The sequence below is a fragment of the Scyliorhinus canicula genome, chromosome 10, assembly GCF_902713615.1.
Source record: "Scyliorhinus canicula chromosome 10, sScyCan1.1, whole genome shotgun sequence".
Classification (NCBI taxonomy): domain Eukaryota; kingdom Metazoa; phylum Chordata; class Chondrichthyes; order Carcharhiniformes; family Scyliorhinidae; genus Scyliorhinus; species Scyliorhinus canicula.
Window position 1 is genome coordinate 141,407,823 of NC_052155.1, and position 26,678 is coordinate 141,434,500.

Sequence of the window (26,678 nt, forward strand, 5' to 3'; positions counted from 1 at the left end):
TTTATCCAAAATTACTCTCTTTCTTTACTTCGTACAATCGTTGATTGACTAAATCTGTTTGCTAAATCTACAAAATGCAAAATAAATATATTATTTGCTTTATCCCAGATCTTAAGGTCCATGGCCACAATGTCATTAAAATCCCTGGCCAAAGGTAGGGTTACTATCGGTCGTGCTGGTGTCCTTCTGTACTTCCTGCAAACTTGACAGCGATCACTAACCTGTTCTATCAGCTTAGAATAGTCATCATCCCTTACCCCTGCATCCTTTAATAAATTTTTCAGCCTCCGAGGGGACAGATGTGCAAATTGCCTATGCAGTTTTACTACAATAAGCTTTTTACCAGCAAAAGTCGCATTATCAACTGCCATTAACACATCCTTAACCACTCTACTTGAAACATTATTTGTCAATAATGGAATACAATAATGTCCCGACTGTGTAAATTGTAAGTCCACCGTCTTTCCAAAAACTGTTGCCTTATCCTGTTCCATATTCAGCTTCATGTGTGCTTTCTTCATCGACGGTCTGCTCAGAAGCAAAGGTATCTCACTTGATACATGTTGTGCTAATAAAATGATTCACTCCAGCAATATTGCAAGGGATCACCACTCTTTTCAGCGACTTCAGAGTATTATCATCCCCAAACCTGAAACTTGTGGAACTTTTAAAATCCTTAACCTTGTTACGATTTTCAGCATCCAATGAGTCCAGATAACATTTTAACCAGTCAATCCCACACACAGTAGATGTGCAGCCACTGTCCAATACAGCAGTTAAAAGATTCTGTAACCAACACCCTCATTACCGGCGTAAAACAGCTTGTTAACAGGACAATGCCTTCTTTCTGGTCACTATCTTTTTCCTCTTCTGACTCTTCCGTGTCATGTGTCGCTTCAAATACTCTATTATAACGAGTTGGACAGTTGAAAGCATAATGGTATTGAGAGTCACATCGAAACCATCGATTTATCATGCCCCGTGCATTTCTGGGGTTTATCCTCCTATTGTAGGTTCTAACTGGGTTTCTGTCTTCATAATTTCCTTGTCTCGGGCTCCTTTTATAGTCTTGAGGCCTGTTCGTAGCCATACGATTTCGCCATCCTGTTAGTAGTGTATCTTCCATATTCTGCCTTATTGCAGGCTGACCTATTTGGGTCATCAGAGCCATTGGAATTGAATGTTTCCCCCAAATTTTTTTAAAGCTGTTGTCATCTGTTCGAATAAGGTATCGTTATCCGTAAACTGAACTCCTGTCAAAACCAAAAGCCTATCCATGTTGCTCACTCTAGCACAGTAATAGTAATTTAAAGGACAACACAGACTGTGGAAATTCCAGCCTGTGTTTCTGCAGCCTTTTATAAAGTCTGCCAAATTCCATTATATAGTCTTCCAAAGATAAATCCTCCATTTTCCGGAACTTATCAAAATCCGACCATGCTTCATACGCACTTAACAAGTCATCTTTCTTATAAATCTTATCCACATAAAATAATAAAGTCGCCAGACCATCTTCTGAGTCTAACTCTTCCAGCTCCAGCTCAGAAAGCACTTTGGGCGCAATTCTCCCAAAACGGGAGAAATCGTAAGGCTGAGGTCAAACCCGGGGGGGTTTGACGCCAGCCCCCCCCTTCCCGACCGGGAACCGATTCTGGTCCCCGGTCGGGGCTAGCAGCCCGACGCCGTAAGCTCCGGCATCACGGGCTTAACGAATTTCGTTAAGCCCGCTTGCCGGAGTTAGCGCCGGCTGACGCGTCATATGACGTCAGCCGCGCATGCGCGGATTGGAAGACTCCAACCCGCGCATGCGCGGATGAAGTCATCGCGCATTTGCGCGAAACCCGTGCATGCGCGGGCCGGGTTGCCCCTCAGCCGCCCCGCAAATGGATACTGCGGGGCGGCGGAAGGAGAAATAGTGCGCGGCCGTGGTACTGCCGTGCCAATCGGTGCCATGGTTATAAAATGCGAGTGTTTACGGCCGTTTTTACGAACGGCCAGACCAGGTGTGTTTGCCGTTCGTAAAAACAGCCGTAAAGGGCTGGGAACTCGGCCCATCTATCAGCTGTGAATCGCTGCCGGTCGTAAAAAAACGGCGGCAGCGATTCGTGTCGGGAGTTGGGCGTGAGGGGGGGAATAGCGGGAGGGCGTCGGAACAGCGTGGCCGTAAAATTTTACGAGCCACGCTATTCTCCGCACCGTCGGGAGTGCGGAGAATCTCGCCCTTTGTTTCGGATTTTACTGCCATATGGTAAAGAAAGAGTCTGGACGCTCTCCCCGTGTCTGCTTGGGTTTCCTCCGGGTGCTCCGGTTTCCTCCCACAGTCCAAAGACGTGCAGGTTAGGTGGATTGGCCATGCTAAATTGCACTTAGTGACCAAAAAAGGTTGGGGGTGGGGGGCTACGGGGATAGGATGGAAGTGAGGGCTGAAGTGGGTCGGTGCAGACTCGATGGGCTGAGTGGCCTCATTCTGCACTGTAGAACATAGAACATAGAACATTACAGCGCAGTACGGGCCCTTCGGCCCTCGATGTTGCGCCGACCCGTGAAACCATCTGAAGCCTATCTGACCTACACTATTCCATTTTCATTCATATGTCTATCCAGTGACCACTTAAATGCCCTTAAAGTTGGCGAGTTTACTACTGTTGCAGGCAGGGCGTTCCACACCCCTACTACTCTCTGAGTAAAGAAACTGCCTCTGACATCTGTCCTATATCTACCACCCCTCAATTTAAAGCTATGTCCCCTCGTGTTGGTCATCACCATCCGAGGAAAAAGACTCTCATTGTCCACCCTATCTAACCCTCTGACTATCTTATATGTCTCGATTAAGTCACCTCTCAGCCTTCTCCTCTCTAACGAAAACAACTTCAAGTCCCTGAGCCTTTCCTCGTAAGACCTTCCCTCCATACCAGGCAACATCCTAGTAAATCTCCTCTGAACCCTTTCCAAAGCTTCCACATCCTTCCTATAATGTGGTGACCAGAACTGCACGCAGTACTCCAGGTGCGGCCGCACCAGAGTTTTGTACAGCTGCAGCATGACCTCGTGGCTCCGAAACTCAATCCCCCTACTGATAAAGGCTAGCACACCATATGCCTTCTTAACAGCCCTATTAACCTGGCTGGCAACTTTCAGGGATTTATGTACCTGGATGCCGAGATCTCTCTGTTCATCTACACTACCAAGAATCTTGCCATTAACCCAGTACTCTGCATTCCTGTTACTCCTTCCAAAGTGAACCACCTCACACTTTTCCACATTAAACTCCATCTGCCACCTCTCAGCCCAGCTCTGTAGCTTATCTATATCCCTCTGTAACCTATAACATCCTTCAGCACTATCCACAACTCCACCGACCTTCGTGTCATCTGCAAATTTACTAACCCATCCTTCTACATAAGTAAGTTCTATCTAGCTCAGACCATCAAGTCCTGGTAGCATCCTCGTAAATCTCTTCTGCACTCTTTCTAGTTTAACAATATCCTTCCTATAATAGGGTGACCAGAACTGAACACAGTATTCCATGTCTTACTAATATCTTGTACAACCTCAACAACACGTACCAACTCCTGTATTCAATATTCTGACCAATAAAACCTAGCATGCTGAATGCCTTCTTCATCACCTGTCCACCTGCAACTCCATCTTCAAGGAGCTATGAACATGTACTCCTAGATCTCGTTGTTCTGTAACTCTCCCAACTCCCTACCAGTAACTGAATAGGTCCTGCCCTGATTTGATCTACCAAAATACATCACCTCACATTTCTCTAAATTAAACTCCACCTGCCATTCATCGGCCCACTGGCCCAATTGGTCAAGATCCTGTTGCAATCTTATATAACCTTCTTCACTATCCACTATGTCACCAATCTTGGTGTCATCTGCAAACTTACCAACCATGCCTCCTGCATCCTCAGCCAAATCATTAATATATATATATATATATATGTATATACATATAAAATATAATAATATATATAACAAATAACAGTGAACCCACCACCAATGTTCAATTTTGGATTTTAAGCTCTTGATGAACCATTTGGCTGCATGTATTTACCTGAAATTGTGCAGGCTGGCTTTAAAGAGAGTGACTCATGCAACCGGTTTGAACTGACTCGTAACTGATAATATGAATAAATCACATCACCTCAGGAAGGGGCCAGGACAAAGTTAATCACATCAAGTTCAAATCACAACGTATCACCTCTGGAAACGTTACTTATTTGGTTGTAAAGATATGCCAGTGTATGAGAAAAATGCTATATAAAATGTATGTCCTTCCTTCCTCTGTTAAATCTAGTCCAGTTTAATGTCGATTCACAAAATCATATCCCATGTTAACATTGCCCTTGTCGGCTAATCATCCAATCTGGCTCTCACGGTGTGTAAGCAACAATTGCAGGGAGCGCTGTTGGGGAAATTAGGGCTCTCCAACCTCTGTGAGCACTGAATCCTGCCAGATGAGGCGGCCGCAGAATGAGGAGAAAATCATCAATACTGGAAGCCTGCAATTTTAAAGAGCAGAAAATGCTGGATAAAGATTATAAAAAGAACCATTAGATGTAACAAAATTCTTCACCCACTAGGTTAACTTGCCTGTTCTCTTCACAAGATGCAAATGGCCCTAGTGTACATTTCCAGCAACACCTGCTTTAATTCACCCAGCAACTCTATGTTGAATACTTCAGGATTAGCACTGACATTTTAAAAATGCAAATAAAACAGCCAGAACCTCAGATACTCAGCACATCGAACATTGTTACTGAGGCGTTGTTATTTCTGCAAGCACCAAACGTGGGTTCCAGTCCTGTGTGTGCAGATCGCATCTAATCCTGTTGAAAACAGCCCAAGCATCCACTAATGTCCCACGATCATTTAAAGTGTGTCTTACCTGTCAGATTCCTTTGCTGGAGCTGGCCAATGCTCTTAAATTCGGTCCGTCCGCCTGCTGAGTTTTTCCTCAGAGCTGAGGACTGTTTCTCCAGGCGAGAACCCAGAGATTGGGTGTGACCAGCTTGTTTGGCCACTGGTTTGGAATGGGCTTCCAGTCCCACCATAGTTCCTGGCAGGTGGCCGCTGGTAGGTGGTCGCAGGCTCGCAGGAATTGTTGTGCTGGGTGCTGCTGTACTTTGGTCTGTGCCCCACAGCCTGGACCACCAATTCCACTGTCCATGTACCCTGCTGCTACAGAGAAGCAAACAGACGGAGACAGCAACAATCCCCACAGGCATTGCTTCTTTTTGTAAAACACTGATTTTTGTTTTTATAAATCTCCTAACAATGCTGTGAGGCTCACAGTAATCCCTGGCTTTGTAATTTACTTTCCTGCCATTCTGCCTTGCTCTTAACTGCCTTCAGCTGCTCGGAGTCTAGCTTGAGCGTCCAAGCAGCACTGCATTGTAATTCCAAGTAGTTCAATACAGTGCCAACGTGCTGTTGTACTTGGCCTAGCTCCATAGGTGCCCGACCAAATAATTCCAAGACTGCTAAGACGCTGCGCAGCCTGTTAGTTGCCTTGATCTTATGTACAAACTAAAGAGGATCTGCAGTTTCTCTTTCTCCAGAATGCAAGTACCAATCAGATTGAAATGACTGGTCAGAAGGGAAAAAGATGCAAATACTCTTCATGCAGGATTCTCCACTACTGTTCCATCATACCTTCGGAGTACCTAAGTCAAATCGGAAGAAAAGTGCATCATGCTGTTTCCCCACTGTGTTTCCATCTCATCCATATTTTCCCAACAGTGGCTGCTGTGTGGTGGCAGAGGCTTGCCTGACTGCAATGGGAAGCCAATAGAGCTTATTAAATTGCCAATTGGCAGAAAATTCCTGAGATTAATTCAAGTGATGCAATTTTGAGAGGATGACAGTAAAGGGGGAAAGACCTGCCCAACTCTTGATGGCCAACTTTGTGTGGCTGCATCAAGCTGTGTGTAGATCCTCAATATGCAAACGCCACGTGTCACTACATGTCGAGCTTCAACATGTCCCCGGTGTTGCGAAGGATGTGTCTGGCTACTCTGCTGCAGAACACTCCAAATAGTGGGACCATGTCGTACCACCTGTCCCTCATGGAAAATTCTATGCAGAGAAACTCCTTTGACCGCAAGTCCATTAGGCTGCAGTCTGCATGTAACATCCTGCAGGTCCTACATAAAAGGAGATGGTGGATCCTGATGGATGGTTCCCTGATCAGATTGTCAAGGTAATTTAGCAGAACCTTTCATCGCCAGAACTTTCAATCATGTACCAAGACCTAGCTTGGTTGGTGGTGAGAAAGGCCCTCCCAGTCTGATCCTTCCGACATGCCTGGAGTTTCACCCCACCTGCACTTTGCCCTCGAGATAACTGTGGTGGGGGAGAGACCGTTGTCCACCTCCTTGTGGAATGTGCCTTTGAAAAGAAAGTCTGGAGAGAGATGAAGTGGTTATTGTCGAGGTTCATCCCGAGCAGCTCTGTGACACAGGATTCTGTGCTCTACGGGGTGTCTCCAGGGATACACACCGAGACAAACATCAGCTGTTGCTGCAGGATCAACAACTCCATGAAAACACTCTTTGGTTTGCCCAAAACTTGGTTGGTTTTCCCGGACCGAGTGTTGTAGGCTGGCACATTCCAAAACCCAGGACCACGTGCTGAGGGATACACTAAAGCTTGGGACAGCCGCCACAGAGGCCCAATGGCGGACGGTCGCTGTCTGGGACCTTTCAGCCACAGTGAACTGAGGGGAGTGGAATTGTACAGAACCCCCTCGGGCTGGATGACTCACATTGAATGTATACACTGAATATTACATTTATCACAGTTGTATTGAAGAACTTCAAAGTGCAACTTGATTTACGTAGGCAACTTAAGTACCTTTGACTATTTGTTAATGACCATTTTGAAATGTCTGTAACATTTCTTTGACTGTATGGAAGCACTTCAAGAGGGCAACATGATATACGTAGAGAACCTGAATATTGCTGCACTTTGTGTGATGACCATTTTCAAATGTTTGTAATGTTCTTTCAGATATTTTTCATGTAAAATATATTTTTACAACAAAAACAAAATCAAGGGTGCCCCACACTGTCTCACAACCTCGGGCACTCGGAGGAGGGAGTTGCTCAGTGGGAGGACGGAGCATGAAAATAAGAGGCAATGTGGTTGTTTAATGGGCCCAGTGGCAAGATTGAGAGCATCCGCAGACATCTATGCCATGAAAGAGCTCTGCAGTTTTCCAGAAATATAACAATAGGCTGAATTTTCTGGTTGGAGAATATTTTTTGCCATCAGGAGCATTTGCGGGCCTGTAACCGACTGTTACTGCAACAGGCTTTCTGGAATTTACCGGAAGGTGACCAATTGGCAGCACGTCTTCGGGTTTCATTGCCCAATTTAGGACAGCAGACAGGTTGGGGTGGAGAGAGGATCAGTCAGTGTGCCAGCATCCTTCGGAGTGTCTGCAATGTCAGTTGCACCACTGAGGTGAAAGTTTTATCAGAGGGCCGAGTGAAATGGCTACAAGAACAGGATGTGGGAACCGGCAGCCATCTCTGCAACCCAAGGACTGTCCGTGACCACAGTATCCGGGTGTTTCTCTTGTAATGGCAAACCGCTGCTGCAGGGCAGGTTACCATCACCACACAAAAACGTTCCAGGAAAATGGGATGAGGTGGGTACACATAGGGGAACCCGAACAATTCATGCATTTTTCTCCAACAGAAGCAGAAAATGCTGGATAAACTCAGAAGGTCTGGCAGCAGCTGTGGAAAGAGAAACAGTTAACATTTTGAGTTCATATACTTCTGTACATGGGTCATATTGGACTTGAAAAGTTAACTCTGTTTCTCTCTCCACATGCTCCCAGACCTGCAGAGTTTATCCAGCATTTTCTGCTTTTATTTCAGATTTTCAGCATTCACGGTATTTTGCTATTATTTGAGTATTTTTCTCCAATTTTGCTTGCAGCCCTCACCCCCTTCACGCATACCCCTCCCACACACACACCCCCACCCCAAACACATCTCCAAAAACCAGGAAAATGTCCTCATAATATTCCCACCTGTGTGGTAGGAAGAACAAACTTGCATTTCTCCTTTCCAACCAATGCAGGGGCTGTTTAGCACACTGGGCTAAATCACTGGCTTTGAAAGCAGACAAAGGCAGGCCAGCAGCACGGTTCGATTCCTGTACCAGCCTCCCCGAACAGGCGCCAGAATGTTGCGACTAGGGGCTTTTCACACTAACTTCATTGAAGCCTACTCATGACAATAAGCGATTTTCAGTACCAACGAAGTGTAATCATGATTGTAATGTAGGGAAATACAGCAGCCAATTTATGTAAAACAAGCTCTCAAACCAGTAATGAGATAAATAACATAACATGTATGAGTGATGTTTATTGAGAAATATACTTTAACTAAGACACCGGGAGAGCTTGCCCGCTTCTCTTAAAATGCTGGCATGGGATTTTTGAGTCGACCTGAAATGGGGAATGGCTCTCTCAGAATGTATTACTTTTAGCAAAAAGCCACTGAATATGCAGATTGTGCTACTTTGAGAATCTAGCTTTGTTACAATTAAAGCTTTGTCCTTGTTTAAGCAGTCTTTAGGCCTTTAGAATGTCTCCAACACACCCCCACAACAGTCCTGAGCATTCTCTTTACAACAGTGTGTAAAGTAAACATATCCAAGTTGGAATTTGTTTTGCCCAAAGAGTTTCAGGAACTCCCCTCCGTGTTGTCAGTGGTTCGCCTCCTTCTTTCCTTGTTAACGTTCTGATTCCAAACACATCTTTCTTTGAGAAATGCAGAAAAAGATTAAGAAATAAATCTTTGTAACACTGTGTCCGCTTGTGTCACTCAAAGGAAGTACCGAGCAGACAATTAAAACAGACGAGGCCAAATAAAAGGCATGGTTTTTCATAAATTACAGACAAATATAATGCTTGAGCGACACAATGAACTGCAGTAACCCCAGTAACTACTGGACTGCTCCCGAGTATTCAGAACATAGATCTATTGCTCCCCCTCCATGTTCTCCACACATTTAGTCAGATTATATCCCACTGTGTGATCACGGGGTATGGATTTTACAAGCTTGTAAATGGTAGAGGCAGGGATCAGCTGCCTGCCATGCAGTGGAATAATTGACTCCACTTGCAGGCAACACTGCTAGTCTCACTTAAAGTTATCCGTTTGTTGGCACAAAGGCATGTCGGGTCTCTCAAATGAAAACACAGAATGCTGGAAATATTCAGCCGGTCAGATACTATCTGTAAGGATGGAAGGCGAGGCTAAGTTTCCCTTTCATCAGCATCCAGGAACAGAGGAATGTAAGTCAGATTCTATGTGGAAGGGTCAGAGCCTGAGTCAGCTGCTGAACAAACAAACAGAGCACTAGAAAGGGTAAATGAGCAGGATAAATGAGGCATTCGTAAACCACCAAGAGCTCTCAGAGGGAAACAGGAAATGGTGGGAGCACTCAGCAGGTCAGACAGTGTCTATGGAGAGGCGAAGTAAGGGTCGATGACCCTTCTTCAGAAACCTGTCTGTTTTTCTCTCTCAAGAATTTTCTACGTGGACATTACAGACAGGCCAGCAACGAAGCATAGAGCAGAGACAGGTTTAAGAAGATCTATGTTCACCTTCGTAGTCTACATATACTACCATAGAACATAGAAAAATACAACACAGAACAAGCCCTTCGGCCCACGATGTTGTGCTGAACTTTTGTCCAAGATTAAGAACAAATTAATCTACACCCCCTCATTCTACTGTAATCCATGTACCTATCCAATAGCCACTTGAAGGTTCCTAATGTTTCCGACTTAACTACTTCTACAGGCAGTGAATTCCATGTCCCCATTACTCTTTGGGTAAAGAACCTACCTCTGACATCCCCCCTGTATCTTCCACCATTCACCTTAAATTTATGTCCCCTTGTAATGGTTTGATCCACCCGGGGAAAAAGTCGCTGACTGTCTACTCTATCTATTCCCCTGATCATCTTATAAACCTCTATCAAGTCGCCCCTCATCCTTCTCCGTTCTAATGAGAAAAGGCCGAGCACCCTCAACCTTTCCTCGTAAGACTTACTCTCCATTCCAGGCAACATCCTGGCAAATCTTCTTTGCACCTTTTCCAAAGCTTCCACATCCTTCCTAAAATGAGGTGACCAGAACTGCACACAGTACTCCAAATGTGGCCTTACCAAAGTTTTGTACAGCTGCATCATCACCTCACGGCTCTTAAATTCAATCCCTCTGCTAATGAACGCTAGCACACCACAGGCCTTCTTCACAGCTCTACCAGTACCATCTTCTAACATGCCAGATATATTCTACACTTAAATGCAACAATGTTGATGGCATGACATAACACCTAAGAAGGTGCAGACTGCATTAGAAAATCTAAACAGACACTGAAATGAATAGGCAAACAGTTGCATTATTAACAAATCTCTGGTCATGGGTGGTGGGGGCGGGGACAGGATTATCTTGAAGGGTGCCTGCCACTTTTAGCAGCTGCAAGCATTACAATGGTAGAGCAATAGCCAACCGGCAACACCATCAGCCCTCCCCATTGGCAGGGGCAAGTTCACAATGGGTAGCAATACTATCAGGTGCTCCTCCTCCTACACTGTAAGAATGAAACGGACTTTGGAAAATCAACAATGGTCCACGCCAATTACCTTGGGTGGTGACGGGTGTAGTGATATCATGGTTATGTTGTAATTCACTGACTGACCACTGGGAGACTCATTAGTATATAAGTGAATGAGAGAGTTAGGTGACCTCAGACTGACTAGGGAGCTGGGAAGAGATAGTGGTTGTGCATGTTCATACTGTTATTCATCTGTTGTTTTGTATACAGTTGACCCACAGTTAATGTTAATAAATTGTTTGAGACACTCCCTTCCACCACTACTCTCTGTCTCCTGTTGCCCAGCCAGTTCTTTATCCATCTAGCTAGTACACCCTGAACCCCATACGACTTCACTTTTTCCATCAACCTGCCATGGGAAACTTTATCAAACGCCTTACTGAAGTCCATCTATATGACATCTACAGCCCTTCCCTCATCAATTAACTTTATCACTTCCTCAAAGAATTCTATTAGGTTTGTAAGACATGACCTTCACTGCACAAAACCATGCTGCCTATCACTGATAAGTCTATTTTCTTCCAAATGTGAATAGATCCTATCCCTCAGTATCTTCTCCAACAGTTTGTTGGGGAGGTTTTAAACTAATGTTTAATGCAGGGGGATGGGAACCAGATTAGGAAATTAGAGGTCAGTAAAGAGGCAGCAACTAAAGCCAGTAAGGTACTAGATAATAAACTCAATGTGACTAAGGGTAAGAGTAGACATAGAAGAGATGATGAACGCAAAGGGACAGGTGGTCTGAGGTGCATTTGTTTTAATGCGAGAAGTGTAGCAGATAAGGCAGATGAATTTAGGGCTTGGCTTAGTACCTGGGAATATGATGTTATTGGTATTACTGAGACTTGGTTGAGGGAAGGGCAGGACTGGCAACTGTATATCCCAGGGTATAGATGCTTCAGGAGGGATAGAGAGGTAGGTAGAAGGGGTGGAGGAGTTGCATTATTAGTCAGAGATGATATCACAGCTGTGATTAAGGAGGGCACTATGGAGGATTCGAGCACTGAGGCAATATGGGTAGAGCTAAGAAATAGGAAGGGTGCAGTAACATTGTTGGGACGTTACTACAGGCCTCCCAAAAGCGAGCATGAAGTAGAGGTACAAATATGCAGACAGATTACAGAAAAATGTAGGAGCAATAGGGTGGTTGTGGTGGGAGATTTTAACTTCCCCAAAATTGAATGGGACTCGTGTAGTGTTGGAGGCGTAGATGGAGCAGAGTTTGTAAGGCGCATCCAGGAGAGTTTTTTAGAGCAGTGTGTAAATAGTCCAACTCGGGAAGGGGCCATACTGGACCTGGTATTGGGGAATGATCCCGGCCAGGTGGTTGAAGTTTCAGTCGGTGATTACTTTGGGAATAGCGATCTCAATTCTGTAAGTTTTAGAATATTCATGGACAAAGACGAGAGTGGTCCTAAAGGAAGAGTGCTAAATTGGGAAAAGGCCGAGTATAACAAAATTTGGCAGGAGCTAGGGAATGGGGATTGGGAGCAGCTGTTTAAGGGTAAATCCACATTTGAAATGTGGGAGTCTTTTCAGAAAAGGTTGATTAGAGTGGAGGACAGACATGTCCCTGTGAAAATGAGGGATAGAAATGGCAAGATTAGGGAACTATGGATGATGGGTGAAATTGTGACACTAGCTAAGATGAAAAAGGAAGCATACAAAAGATCGAGGCAACTCAAAACTGATGAAGCTTTGGAAGAATATCGGGAAAGAAGGACGAATCTCAAACGCGCAATAAAGAGGGCTAAAAGGGGTCATGAAATATCTTTGGCTAACAGGGTTCAGGAAAATCCCAAAGCCTTTTATTCGTATATAAGGAGCAAGAGGGTAACTAGAGAAAGGATCGGCCCACTCAAAGACAAAAGAGGGAATTTATGCGTGGAGTCAGAGGAAATGGGTGAGATTCTTAATGATTACTTTGCATTGGTATTCACCAAGGAGAGGGACAGGACGGATGTTGAGGCTAGGGATGGATGTTTAAATACTGGATGTTGGGTGGATTGGCCATGATAAATTGCCCTTAGTGTCCAAAATTCTATGATTAACCTAGGACAAAAGTTCGGCACAACATCGTGGGCCGAAGGGCCTGTTCTGCGCTGTATTTCTCTATCTATCTATCTACTCTCGGTCAAGTTGTCATACGGAAGGGGGAAGTTTTGGGTATTCTAAAAGACATTAAGGTGGACAAGTCCCCAGGACCGGATGGGATCTATCACAGGTTACTGAGGGAAGCGAGGGTCGAAATAGCTGGGGCCTTAACAGATATCTTTGCAGCATCCTTGAGCACGGGTGAGGTCCCGGAGGACTGGAAAATTGCTAAAGTTGTCCCTTTGTTTAAGAAGGGTAGCAGGGATAATCCAGGGAATTATAGACCTGTGAGTTTGACGTCAGTGGTAGGCAAACTGTTGGAGAAGATACTGAGGGATAGGATCTATTCACATCTGGAAGAAAATAGACTTATCAGTGATAGGCAGCATGGTTTTGTGCAGGGAAGGTTATGTCTTACAAACCTAATAGAATTCTTTGAGGAAGTGACAAAGTTAATTGATGAGGGAAGGGCTGTAGATGTCATATAGATGGACTTCAGTAAGGCGTTTGATAAAAGTTTCCCATGGCAGGTTGATGGAAAAAGTGAAGTCGTATGGGGTTCAGAGTGTACGAGCTAGATGGATAAAGAACTGGCTGGGCAACAGGAGACAGAGAGTAGTGGTGGAAGGGAGTGTCTCAAAATGGAGAAAGGTGACTAGTGATGTTCCACAGGGATTCGTGCTCGGACCACTGTTGTTTGTGATATACATAAATGACCTGGAGGAAGGTATAGGTGGTCTGATTAGCAAGTTTGCAGATGATACTAAGATTGGTGGAGTTGCAGATAGCGAGGAGGACTGTCAGAGAATACAGCAAAATATAGATAGATTGGAGAGTTGGGCAGAGAAATGGCAGATGGAGTTCAATCCAGGCAAATGCAAGGTGATGCATTTTGGAAGATCAAATTCAAGAGCGGACTATATGGTCAATGGAAGAGTCCTGGGGAAAATTGATGTACAGAGAGATCTGGGAGTTCAGGTCCATTGTACCCTGAAGGTGGCAACGCAGGTTGATAGAGTGGTCAAGAAGGCATACAGCATGCTTGCCTTAATCGGACAGGGCACTGAGTACAAGAATTGGCAGGTTATGTTACAGTTGTATAGGACTTTGGTTCGGCCACATTTGGAATACTGCGTGGAGTTCTGGTCGCCTCATTACCAGAAGGATGTGGATGCTTTAGAGAGGGTGCAGAGGAGGTTCACCACGATGTTGCCTGGTATGGAGGGTGCTAGCTATGAAGAAAGGTTGAGTAGATTAGGATGGTTTTCGTTGGAAAGACGGAGGTTGAGGGGGGGACCTGATTGCGGTCTACAAAATTATGAGAGGTATTGACAGGGTGGATGGCAACAAGCTTTTTCCAAGATTGGGGGTGTCAATTACAAGGGGTCATGATTTCAAGGTGAGAGGGGGAAAGTTTAAGGGAGATGTGCGTGGAAAGATTTTTACACAGAGGGTGGTGGGTGCCTGGAATGCTTTGCCAGCGGAGGTGGTAGAGGTGGGCATGATAGCATCATTTAAGAGGCATCTAGACAGATATATGAACGGGCAGGGAACAGAGGGAAGTAGACCTTGGAAAATAGGCGACAGGTTTAGATCAAGGATCTGGATCGGCGCAGGCTGGGAGGGCCGAAGGGCCTGTTCCTGTGCTGTAATTTTCTTTGTTCTCTTTGTTTATAGCTTTAGCTACAAGTGTTTTTGTAATATAAATCAGGCCATCCGACAGGAACATTAAAATGGGGTGGGGAAAGTCCCACTCTACTGCATTCATGACTGCGGCATTGATCCCAAATCTTTGTATTAAACTTTGTGTTAAACCTGACCCACAACATCCAGCAGCTAGTTTTATTCAATTTGTTCATGGATGTATGGGTCACTGGCTAGACCAGTATTTATCCCTAATAGCCCTTGAGAAATCTGTTATGCAGGTGTAATTTAATAGAATCGATGGAATCCCCACAGTGCAGAAGGAGGTCATGCAGCCCGTTGAGTTTGCAACAACCCTCCGAAAGAGCACTCTACCTAGGCCCCACCCTATCCCTGTAATTCCGTGCATTGACCATGGCCAATCCACCAAATCTGCACATCTTTAGACACTAAGGGACAATCTAACAAGGCCAATCCACTACTTGCACATCTTTGGTCTGTGGGTGGACCAGAGCACCCAGAGGAAACCCACGCAGTCACGGGGAGAAGGTGCAAATTCCCACACAGGCTGGAATTGAACCCGAGCCCCTGGCACTGTGAAGCAGCAGTGCTAACCACATGCCACCATTGGATGACGTCATTCATGACTTGTATCAGTTTTAGGAATAACTTTGGTTTGGGGATTTACATCTTTAAATGCAATGAGAACATCACGGTTTGGGAAGCTGGTAAACACATCTAGAGTAAGTGCAATTCCAATGATGGCCTGTGTTTGTTTAATAAGGTCAGAATTGGAAGTTTGAAAACCATAAACAATAGGTGACCTCTTTCTGGAGTCTTGGTGGAAAAATAAGTGGTTTAAATTATTTATACGAGTTCCCAGAAAAAAGGTTTGAAAAGGGCAGGGTAGAGCTAATTAAATTTCTGACTGGGAAATCCCAAGGATGCCACGTTGCTCTGGGGATGAAACTCAAGGGAACTTTTTTTTTCCTTTTGGGATTTTAGCTGTGACTTTTCACAGAAACGGACAATTGGAGTTTTGGTCAACCTGGAAGCCACTGTGAGACAAACAGAGAAATCTGCCAGAAGCTGTGGGCCAGTGACAGAGGATCATCAGAAACCAAGGGTTGGATTTTACAGCTCCTGACAGCACGGTAGCATAATGGTTATCACAGTTGCTTCATAGCTCCATGGTCCCAGGTTCAATTCCTGGCTTGGGTCACTGTCTGTGCGGAGTCTGTACGTTCTCCCCACGTCTGCGTGGGTTTCCTCCGGGTGCTCCGGTTTCCTTCCACCGTCCAAATATGTGCAGGTTAGGTGGATTGGCCATGTCCCTTACTGTCCAAAAAGGTTAGATGGGTTACTGAGATAGGTCGGAGGTGTGGGCTTAAGTAGGGTGCTCTTTTCAAGAGCCGGTGCAGTCTCGATGGGCTGAATTGCCTCCTTCTGCACTGTAAATTCTATGTAAGGGGGCAGAATGTAAAGTGAGCGGTCTCCTTTCTCGCCTCAGCTCAGTGACTCAATCATCGGTCAGCCAATTAGCAGCTGCCTGGCAGAACGTTGGCCACTTAGCAGTGCGAAGGACAGCTCCACGTCCAATTGGACTTCTGAACTGGGGTTTTAAGCATGAGAGGGTTTGTGCTGTGACCATGAAGTTGGTCACAGCCACCCCTATCCACTCAATATTTCTTTATTTCTTGTGTCAGGCTCAGAACAGTGAAAAAAGTCAGAAAACATTCAAATGCATCCCCATTCACCGGAAGCCTCTGCTGCTACATTCAGCTAATGTCTTGTTGGAAACCCTTTCCTTCCTTGCACTATCTCCTTATACCTGGCATAAAGCGCTGCCAAACTTTTTCCCATCCAATGCCAGAAAAATGCAAGGACAATGAAAAATTGCATACAGTTGAGCACAAAATCAACAAGCTTGTCAACTGCTTATTTCAAAATCATGGGCAGATTTCTGATTTCAATGCCTGTTGACCTTCCGTACATCGGAGACTGGCATGACGACTTCAGATTGCTGAGCTAATGTCATCGCACAGTACTTTTGTAAGCATAGGCATGTGACCCACCCGATATGTGGCCATAAAATCCAGCCCTCCTGAGTGATTTTTGATTTGAAGTGACTAATCAAGAATGCATGTTTGAACTGAGAATTCCACTATTGTGAGGTGCTTAAAGAGTGCTGTAAGATTGTCTAGTTTAAAGCTAGTGGAAAGATAAGGGGCGGGATTCTCTGTTAGCCGACGCCGAAATCGGAAAATGCGATTGGGCAGAGAATAACCTCCGATCGGGGCACAATTGAGGCAGATGCCGATTTGACACCGAGTCGTGATTCTCTGTTACCTTGAAAAAGGCATCAATGTGTTTCACTCCGCAAGTACAGGAGGCACCATTGCTGACGGAGAGAGGAGGGTTACGGAAAGTGTCCAACATCACTATCGTTTGCTGTTAGTTGTGCCACAGGCTGGGGGGCTTCTGCAGGGGCTGTGGGAAGTAGTAGGGGGTGGCCAGGAGGCAGCGCCGGCCCTAGGGTTGCTAGCGCCCCGGGCAAGCTGAACTTCGGCGCCCTTTGGGGGGGGGGGGGGGGGGGAGGTCGGGTCGGGGGGGGGGGGGGGGTCGGGTCGGGGGGGGGGGGGAGTCGGGCCGGGGTGGGGGGGGGTCGGGTCGGGGGGGGTCGGGTCGGGGGGGTCAGGTCGGGGGGGGGTCGGGTCGGGGGGGGGTCGGGTCGGGGGGCGGGGGTCGGGTCGGGTCGGGTGGGGGGGGGGGGGTCGGGTTGGGTTGACATTGATCCTGAGCTTCTGCGACCTGTCTGGTAGTGGTACATGAATTTTAGTTGCTGTATCTATGCTCTGGATATATATTAACCTGTCTAATATTTTTCGCTAAAGGAGCACGGACAAATTCAAGCCTCTGAAATTGTAGCTTCTATGCCTGTGGCCATCCGCCATGTTTGTGCGGGGCGGCCCGGGGGAGGGCGGCCACCGCGCATGCGCTGGTTGGTACCGGCCCAACTGCGCATGCGCGGGACCCGAGTCTTTTACGCGGCGCCGGGTCTCTGACGCCGGTCACGCACTCCTTGATGGGGCCCCCTAGCACATGGCGCCCCGGGCGACTGCCCAAGTTGCCAGTACCTTGAGCCGGCCCTGCCAGGAGGTGGGCTGTGGGGTCGGGTGGCATTGCCGCAGCCGGCAAGGAAGCCATGCAGCTGCGCACATTGCTAACAGCCCACTTTGAACCTGGTGCCATAGATCCCCCCGAGCACCCTCCAAGGTGCACTCTGGCCCCAGACGACCCATCCACTGTATGGGCGCGGTCGAGCACAACCAGTGCCACCTTGTTGGCTGGGATAAGTGTGTGTAGGGAGTTGTGATGTGTATATGCGGCTGCAGCTTATCAGCCTCCCAATTGTCGATCATGGAACCGATGAATCCCGCACTGTTTTTCATTGGAATCGATTGTGTTCCATGCGGCATTGGTGCTGGCCCCACAACAGATGCGGTGCCGGTTTTTCTGTTGTAAATGTCCACGGATTCTCCGTTGGCGTCAACACTTAGTCTCAGAAATGCAGAATCCCGCCCAAGAAATCTCATACCTCAAAGGAACACTGGAGGAGAAGCAAAGTGAATTGCTGAGAGCTGTGACACATCGTGGTTTAGTACACAGAGAAGTGAAGGAACCATCAAGATCCTATCAATTATAGGGGGGCTCATGGGTGGAAATAAAAGTAGTGTTAGGGGCGGCATGGTGGTGCAGTGGTTAGCACTGCTGCCTATAGTGCTGAGGATCCCGGTTCGAACCCGGCCTGGGTCACTATCTGTTTGGAGTTTGCACATTCTCTCCATCTCTGCGTGGGTCTCACTCCCACAACCCCCAAAAAAAGATGTGCAGGTAAGGTGGATTGGCCATGCTACATTGGTCCTCAATTGGAAAGAAAAATAATGGGGTACTCTAAATTTTTTTAAAAATAGGTAGTGTTCTTAGAATCCCTACAATGCAGAAGGCGGCCATTTGGCCCATCGAGTCTGCACAACCCTCCTAAAGAGTATCCAACTCGTTCCACTCCCCTGCCCTATTTCTGTAATCCCACCTAATCTGCAGATCCTTGGATACTAAAAGGCAATTTAGAATGGCCATTCCAAATAACCGGCACATATTTGGATTGTGAGAGGAACCCGGAGCACTCTGAGGAAATCCATGTAGACATGGGGAGAATGTCCAAACTCCACAGTCACCCAAGGCGGAATTGAACTCGGGTTCCTGGTGCTTTTTGTTGAGATTTTAAGATTTAAAGTATGATTGGTTATGAAATATGGTGTTGGGTTAGCAGTGCTTGCTTTGTTGAATTCTAGCTCATGTTTAAAAATGAAATCTTGTGGCATATTTCTTTCAGTTAATAACTGGGAGCTTGAATTTCCTTTTAAAAATGGCTGGTGTCCCTGGAGGTAACACAACTTACATGATAACGTAACTCCAGAGAGAATTTAACCATGCATCCCCATGAACACACACACTGGATATTTAGGGCCAGATTTTCATGGGGACCCAGATGTGTAAGTTCCACCATTATTTCTGACAGATCTCACTGGGATGGGGGTGAACCATGACTTTCTGACTCAGAGGCGAGGATAAAGCATTGAGCAAGAACCATCCTTCAGGAAAGTTAAAAAATAAAAGGTATGAGACAATCACAGTGAACGTATCAATGTAAGGGTTCATGTGAAGGAGGTACATGGTGCATTGGGAGGTGAGAAAGTATGATAATTTGGCAAAGTGGAGCAGGCCCCAGCCGATTAGAAGCTTGACAGAAGGAAAAAACAGCTCTGCATCAATGGTGTAGCCTACATCATCAATAAGCTGTTCTGGCTCAGAGTCTACAAGTGCCAACTCATTCCTTTCCTTGAACTATTAACACACCCATCCTTACATTCCCAGCACTGCTTGGCAGAGAGAAAATAGGAGCTGTGGACAAAGTCTGAAGTTCTTAAAATATGTTTAAGGTGTCAAGTTCCAACAACAGTATTGGTTAACAATTCCTGTAATAAATGTAAACAAATGATGCTGAACGATCTAGCTTTAACCCTCATTGTAAATGCATACCAGCAGCTCTCTCTATGTTGGAATTCAAACAGTAATTTTGAGCCAGAAGTAATTAAGTTTTCTACTACATTAATACTCTGCACATCAAGGGATTAATCCAGCCAGCTGCATCCCATCAGTTGAATACTCATGATTTGCATGTTTTGGGACCTGGAGAAAATACAGCCCAGGTTACTTCTCTGTGACGTTTTACCCCAAATTTATTCCTTTCAAAGTATTCTTGCCCTTCTGAGATGATGTCTTCGAAAGGCGATACTTTGCCAATTAGCCTGAGCTCCCGTACCCCCTACCCCTTTTAAAGTGAAGAGTGAAGGAGATGGTGCAGGCAGTGATGAATACAGGATAGTTGAGAATTCTCCTGTTGCTGTGAAATACTGTCGCAACCAATGGGGTTGATTGAAAGTTTCTCTTTTTTTGTACTTGCCAGAGTTCAAAAGAGATAAGTATTTGGGAGAGAATGGTTTTAAGCAGTGAGTTATGATCTGGAATGATTTACCGGGATGTTGTAAGATTCTGTGGTTATAGGGTCATTTTGAAAAAACAAATTGTTCATACGTACTCGAGAATAAAGGCCCCGACGACCCTTACCCCAGGCCCACATATCTAGCGAGTTTCATTTTCACCCCCAGTTCTCGATGATCACAAATCAAAATACAAAATGCAGCAGTTCAGGTTCACTGAATTGAAATACTGGGCACAGTTTGATCATTGAAGGCAGGGTCCCGAGAGCATCTGGAAACCGGCTGCTGGACACCCCCTCCAGTTTATGCGAGGCAGCTCGCGACTAAGCTGCGGCTGGGTTCTGCTGCCTCTGCCCCTGGAGCTGTAGGACCAATCAGAGGGGTCTATGCAGTGCTACCAGAAGCCCTAGCCACTACTCAGGAAGGTTGGGGCTCTGCCCCCTACACTAGGTGGGCTGAAGAAACTTTAACAAAACATTACAATTGTCTGAATGGACGGGAAACACCCTCTGAGCAATACACCAGGTACAGGGTGTAGTTACTTTCCCAGGCCAGACTGCTGCAGTGAGGCTAACTGCATTTGGCTGACAGCCTCCCCACCTGGCAGCGCTTCCATCAAATCTGCCAAATTCCTGGTAAAATGGTCGTTAATAGGGAGGGCCACTGAACATTTACATTTGCTTCCTGCATCATTTTGATGAGAAGCCTGTCAGCAGCGGTCCCACTATTGGTAAAATACTCAGGGTGCGAGACAGCATCAGGGAGCCGATCCGACCTGGCATCCCGTAATTTTACCGACCTCCCCATCAGGATCCTGTTTCCTGACAGCCGCGGTACAATTCTCTCCAATAACTCTGTTACACTCTTTACAGATGCTATCCTGACTGGCTGAACATTTTCTGTTTTCACTTTCAGATTTCCATCATCGGCGATGTTTTGCTTTGGCCCTGTATAAAATATCTGTCTCTGTTGATTGGACCCCAAAGCTTTAGTTGAGATTTTGCAAAGCTTCTCTCTGCTATTTTTTTCACTCCGGGCTGGAGAATCCAAATTACAAATGCCCTTAAACTGTTGCAAAGGTTCCCCAGTCATGTTTTTGGTGCCGAGCAACAGATTGCAATGCAGCTTCCTGTGTGCTCTTGGGCTGGGAGGTTGGTTAAATCAGAGGTCATCATTGGGAGAGGCAGGGAAGCGCTTGGCCGGTATCATCAGCAGAGCTCTAATGATTACACATCAGCTTCCCCTCATTCTGTTGCCACCTGTACACTGAGAAATCAATTCAGAAACATTAGGAGTGGGTATTGTTGAAGTCACAGGTCAGATAGATAGTCCTACCCATCGCTGCCAGCCCCCTTAGCCCTATTAAAAGAGGAACAGGGAAATTCTCCCTGACGTCCTGGCCAATATTTATCCCTTAATATAAGTGAAAACAATCAACGGCTAGGATTCCCATTTGGGTGGAGAATGGATTGTTGACTATGGATCGGCTGCAGGCATCAGACCGGTTCCCATTCTTTGCTCCCTCGCTGCCGGCCGTAGCACGCTACCTACCCCGCACCAGCAGGAAAATTCAAAATAGTGATTTGCCTGTGTCGGCATGCAATCAATCAGCTGGTAGCCTGCTTCTCCTCACTATCCCCGCATGTTGTTCCATCCCCCACCACGGGAAATCCACTGGACGGGCTTTGGTGTATGTATGGCCAAGCACAGCCCGGCGTGCATCCCTAGGGGGGGGGGGGGGGGGGTCAGTGCATAAGCACTGTGTCCCTCTGTTGCTGCCAAGTTTCAGGGTGTGTGTGTGGGGGGGTGGGGGGGGGGGGAACCACTGTTCTACCATGCCGCCCTCTGTGCTGCCTATCATGCTGCCTATTGGAAAAGTGTAAGAAGTCTTACAAAACCAGGTTAAAGTCCAACAGGTTTGTTTCTAATCACTAGCTTTCAGAGCACTGCTCCTTCCTCAGGTGAATGAAGAGGTAGGTTCCAGAAACATATATATATATATAGAGAAAGCCAAAGATGTAATGCAAGTCTTTGCAGATAATTAAGTCTTTACAGGTCCGGACAGAACAACTGAACAGAGAGAAATAATAACAGTTTAAAGAGGTGTGAATTGTCTCAAGTCCAGGCCAGATTGTGGGGGATGAATGTAATGCAACATGAATCCCAAGTCCCGGTTGAGGCTGTACTCATATGTGCAGAACTTGGCTATAAGTTTCTGTTCGCCGATTCTGTGTTGTCACGCGTCCTGAAGGCCTCCTTGAAGAATGCTTACCCGAAGATCAGAGTCTGAGTGCCCTTGACTGCTGAAGTGTTCCCCAACTGGAAGGGAACATTCCTGCCTGGCGATTGTCGCGCGATATCCGTTCATCTGTTGTCCCAGCGAATGCATCAAAGTCGGGTACATGAGATGCATTCAAGCGTGAAAGAAAAGATAAATGAACACACCCCCTCAGCAGCTATGTCTGAACCATTAAGCTGTCAACCACTGGCTAATGAAAGGTACTGCTCTGTGAAACTGAATGAATACTTAGCTTTACAAAGGGTGTCAGGGGATTTGAAGCCTTTTTCAGGTGTTGTGGGCTTTTGAGGAAACCTCTAATACTTGTAAAAGCTGCTGTTTAACGATATTTGTCTGAGGGCGCAGATGTTAACATCTTCTATGCTTCTTCACTTAACTGTCTGGACTGATCTTCAGCTCACACTTCAGAGTTTAAAAACTCAGACCAAGGATTCCCTAGGGCTGGAAGGGACAGACCATATACAGGAACCCCTCCCCCCCTCCATTTTGGATGGGGAGAGGTTGGGGAGGTCCCTTGGTTAACCCCTCACCCCCAGCAGAAGCCCACCCACCCTAGGATGCTTGGGAGATTCTCCCTCTGCAGCCTGGCAGCGGCAGAGGAGCACATTACTTATGGACTGACCCCCATGACTCCCGCTCGAGGACCACCCCAAGGCACGAGTGTCACTGTCAGGGTGTAAGTGCCATGGTACAGAGGGGAGCGCAACATTGGGCAACTGAAGGTGGTGGTCGAAGGGGGGTGGCTGAAGGAGGAGCTGAAGAGAGGGTTGGGCCACCCTGATGCATGCTATTGGAGGGAGTGACTCGCTATTCCTATGGTGGGGGGGATCCCCGATGTGGGATTGGGGGCGCCCTCCTTGTCAGCAGAGGGGTTATGATCTGCGTTGTGGGGTGGAGGGGGTCTGGCGCTGGATGCTAGTATCAGGCCACCCACTCAAATTGGTGGGCCAACGTCAGAATTTGAATGGAAGCCAGCGTAGTTGCCACCATGCACAAATATGCATGGCCAATGATGGTGAATCGCACTTGGGCACTCCTCTAGCACCAGTGTAGACAAATCCCGATTCTCCGCTTTCTGGAACACTTAAGACTCCAAAACAGATGAGGGCAGCATGGTGGCCAAGTGGCTAACACTGCTGCCTAAGACGCTGAGGACCCGGGTTTGACCCAGGCTGCAGGTCACTGTTGGTGTGGTGCTTGCACATTCTCCCCCTGTCTGCGTGGATTTCACCCCCACAACCCAAAGATGTGCAGGTTAGGTAGATTGGCCACACTCAATTACTCCTTAATTGGGAAAAAAAATTTGGTACTCTTAATTATAATTTTTAAAACCTCCAAAACAGAGAATCCCTGCCAAAGTCACAATGATATTTGTGGGACCTGGTGTACAAATTGATTGTCACTTTCATAAATACTGCCTGCCAGGGTAGTGTTTGTCCTGTGCAAAAGAGTAGTGTAGTTTGGTGAACTGGATTCACCTTGAAACCTTTGCTAATTGTATACCAATTGAGTTAATTCTATGCAGCTTGTGAGTATTAACTGAATAGTCCCTTATAAATAGACACAGTACCCCTTTAAGTGGCTGCATTTTTATTTTGTTTTTTTAAGTCGTTAATTTAATCTGACTGGTTTGCCATAGTGTCGGATAAATAGACATAGGCTGAAAAGCCCTGATTGTTTGGGGAGGGGGCATATGCTTGAAATGTGCAACTCAGTAATAACATTAATATAATTTTGTGTCGAGATTGGCTCCAGTTCGATCCTTCACCGGAATAGGACAGTGGCGGAGCATGGTTGTCTAAAGGTAAAGGTTGGAAGCTAAGGAAGAAAAAAATCAGTAAAACTACGATCCCAGTGGCTATTGTGAAAAATAATTCAAGTCAAGTGTAAATTACCAGAGTTTAATGACGCTACAACATTTTCAGAGTCTGGACCATATGACCAGTCAAAGAGAAAAGTGGAGATGTGGACTCCGGCCATGTCCCTTACAAACAGGAAAAACTATGGCCTTGTTGCTGTCAGTTCCTACAAGAAGTGAAGTAAGAACTAAAGTACTTTTGTGAGTTAATTGTCCATTAGTTGGATAGTGATGAAGATTTGGCCTTTCTATTGGCTAAATTCATTTTTTAAATTGTTAAATGTCTATAATAAGGCACGGCCAGACTTTAATACACTTTGAAAAATGGATAGTCATTCCAACAACAACTGATTATATTTATACAGCACCTTTTACATAATGAAACATCCCGAGGTGCTTCACAGGGGCGTTATTAAACAAAGTACAACACTGAGCCTCATAAGGAGATATGTTGGCCAAAAGCTTGGTCAAAAAAGTAGGTTTTAAGGAGTCTTTCAAAGAAAAAAAGTGAAATAGAGATGGGGAGGGCTGTAGGGATGGGATTTCATGGTCGGGGACTTGGCAACTGAAGACACAGTTGCAATTAATATTGGGAATCCACAAGAGGCCAGAATTAGAAGTGCACCGATATCGCGGGAGGGTTGTGGGTTGGAGGAGATTAGAGAGATAATAATAGTATCTTTATTGTCACAAGTAGGCTTACATTATCACTGCAATTAAGTTACTGTGAAAATCCCCTAGTTGCCACACTCCGACATCTGTTCGGGTTCACAGAGGGAGAATTCAGAATGTCCAATTCACCTATCAGCACGTCTTTCGGAACTTGTGGGAGGAAACCGGAGCACTCGGAGGAAACCCACGCACACATGGAGAGAACATGCAGACTCCGCACAGACAGTGACCCAAGTCGGGAACTGAACCTGGGACCCAGAAGCTGTGAAGCAACCATGGTAACCACTGTGCTACTGTGCCACCCATAGGGTGGGGAAAGGCCATGGGAGGATCTGAAAACAAGGCTGAGAATTGCTAAATCACGTCGTTGTTTGAGCTGGAGCAAGGTTAGCGGGCATAATGGTGAAAGGGAAACGGGACTTGCTGCAAATTTAGGCAGAAGCTGGAGAGCTTTGGATGACCAAGTTTATGGAAGGCAGAATGTGGGCGAGCAGCCACAGGTGTACTGGAATAATCAATCAAGAGCTAACAAAGGCATGAATAAGGATTTCAGCAGCAGAAAAGCTGACATGGCAAATTCAGCGATGATACAGATGTGGAAATAGGCAGACTTAGAAGTGGCATATTAGATCAGAAGCACATTCCGGATAAAATTTTACCTCAGGATTGCGAACAGACTGGCTTAATCTCAGGCCATTGCCAGGGAAAGGGATGGAGTCAGTAGTTAGGAAACAGAGTTTGCAGTGGTTTCTGTCACCCAAATGATCAATTGGAGTAAAGTTTTGCTCATCCCAGTGTTGGATGTCAGATAAATAGTCTGATAACTTTGAGAGAGGTGGCGGTGAGGTAGAGCTGTAGGTGGTCAGTGTATATGTGAAAGCCAGCACGGTGGCATCATCCAAAGGCACAAAGGGTCAGCAAGTGGATGAAAAGTAGAAGGGGGCCAAATATTGATCTTTGGGGGATGTCAGAGGTAATGGAGCATGTGCAGAAAGAGAAACCACCACCAGTGATTCTATTGCTACAACTTGAGGTGGTGGAGTCGGTGGGAGTGCCACTGAGCTAGTAATCCAGAGGCCCAGGCTAATATTCTGCAGATATGTGTTCAAATCCCACTACAGCAGTTGGTGGAATTTTAAGTTTAATTAATAAAAAGAATCAGTACTGCTGATCGTGAATCTATCAGATTGGCGCAAAAACCCATATGGTTCACTCATCCCCGGTTTAGCTTTCATGTGACTCCAGACCCACAGCAGTTGGTGATTCTTAAATTGTCCTCTGAAATGGCCTAGCAAGCCATTCAGATACTATATGGACTGCAGAATCTAAAGCAGAATGGAAACACATGCCAACAGCCCCACCGAGCTGGACAATAGTGGAGAGGCATTGAAGGACGATGCTGTGTTCAACCAAGTCAAAGGCTACAGACAGGTCGGGAATCACGAGAGGGAAAGTTTATCTTTGCCACAGTCACATGGATTGCTGTTTGTGACTTTGATAAGAGCCGTGTGTCTGCACTGTGGCAGGGTGGAAACATTTTTAAAAAATATTATTTTCTTAAATTTCCAATTAAGGGGCAATTTAGCATGACCAATCCGCCTACCCTGCACATCTTTTTGGGTTTGGAATGAGACCCATGCAGACACGGGGTGAATGTGCAAACCCCACATGGACAGAGACCTGGGGCTGGGATTGAACCTGGGTCCTCAGCGCCATGAGGCGGCAGTGCTAACCACTGTGCTACCGTGCTGGCCGGGCAGGGTGGAAATATGATTGGGATTCAACATGCAGTTCCAGGAAAAATTGGAACGGATTTGGGAGGTAACAACGCGTCCAAGTTAGGGTTAGGGTTTGGAGAGGAAAGGAGCTGGAGATGGGATGGTAAGTCTT

General features: G+C 46.1%; 1 protein-coding gene across 6 annotated transcripts in view; it reads right to left on the minus strand.

The window, feature by feature from the left end:
- Positions 1-26,678, minus strand: part of LOC119972690 (collagen alpha-1(XV) chain-like) — a 521,348-nt gene that overhangs the window by 369,155 nt on the left and 125,515 nt on the right. For 3 of the 6 annotated variants that reach the window (XM_038809804.1, XM_038809805.1, XM_038809802.1), the window contains exon 1: positions 4,900-5,391. The exons of 1 other annotated variant lie outside the window; for it this stretch is intronic. In XM_038809804.1, the coding sequence (XP_038665732.1) occupies positions 4,900-5,239 (340 nt within the window). In that variant the 5' untranslated portion in view covers positions 5,240-5,391. Of the gene's footprint in view, positions 1-4,899; positions 5,393-26,678 lie in introns of those variants that run through there. 2 more of the 6 variants (XM_038809806.1, XM_038809803.1) reach the window with 1 other exon arrangement.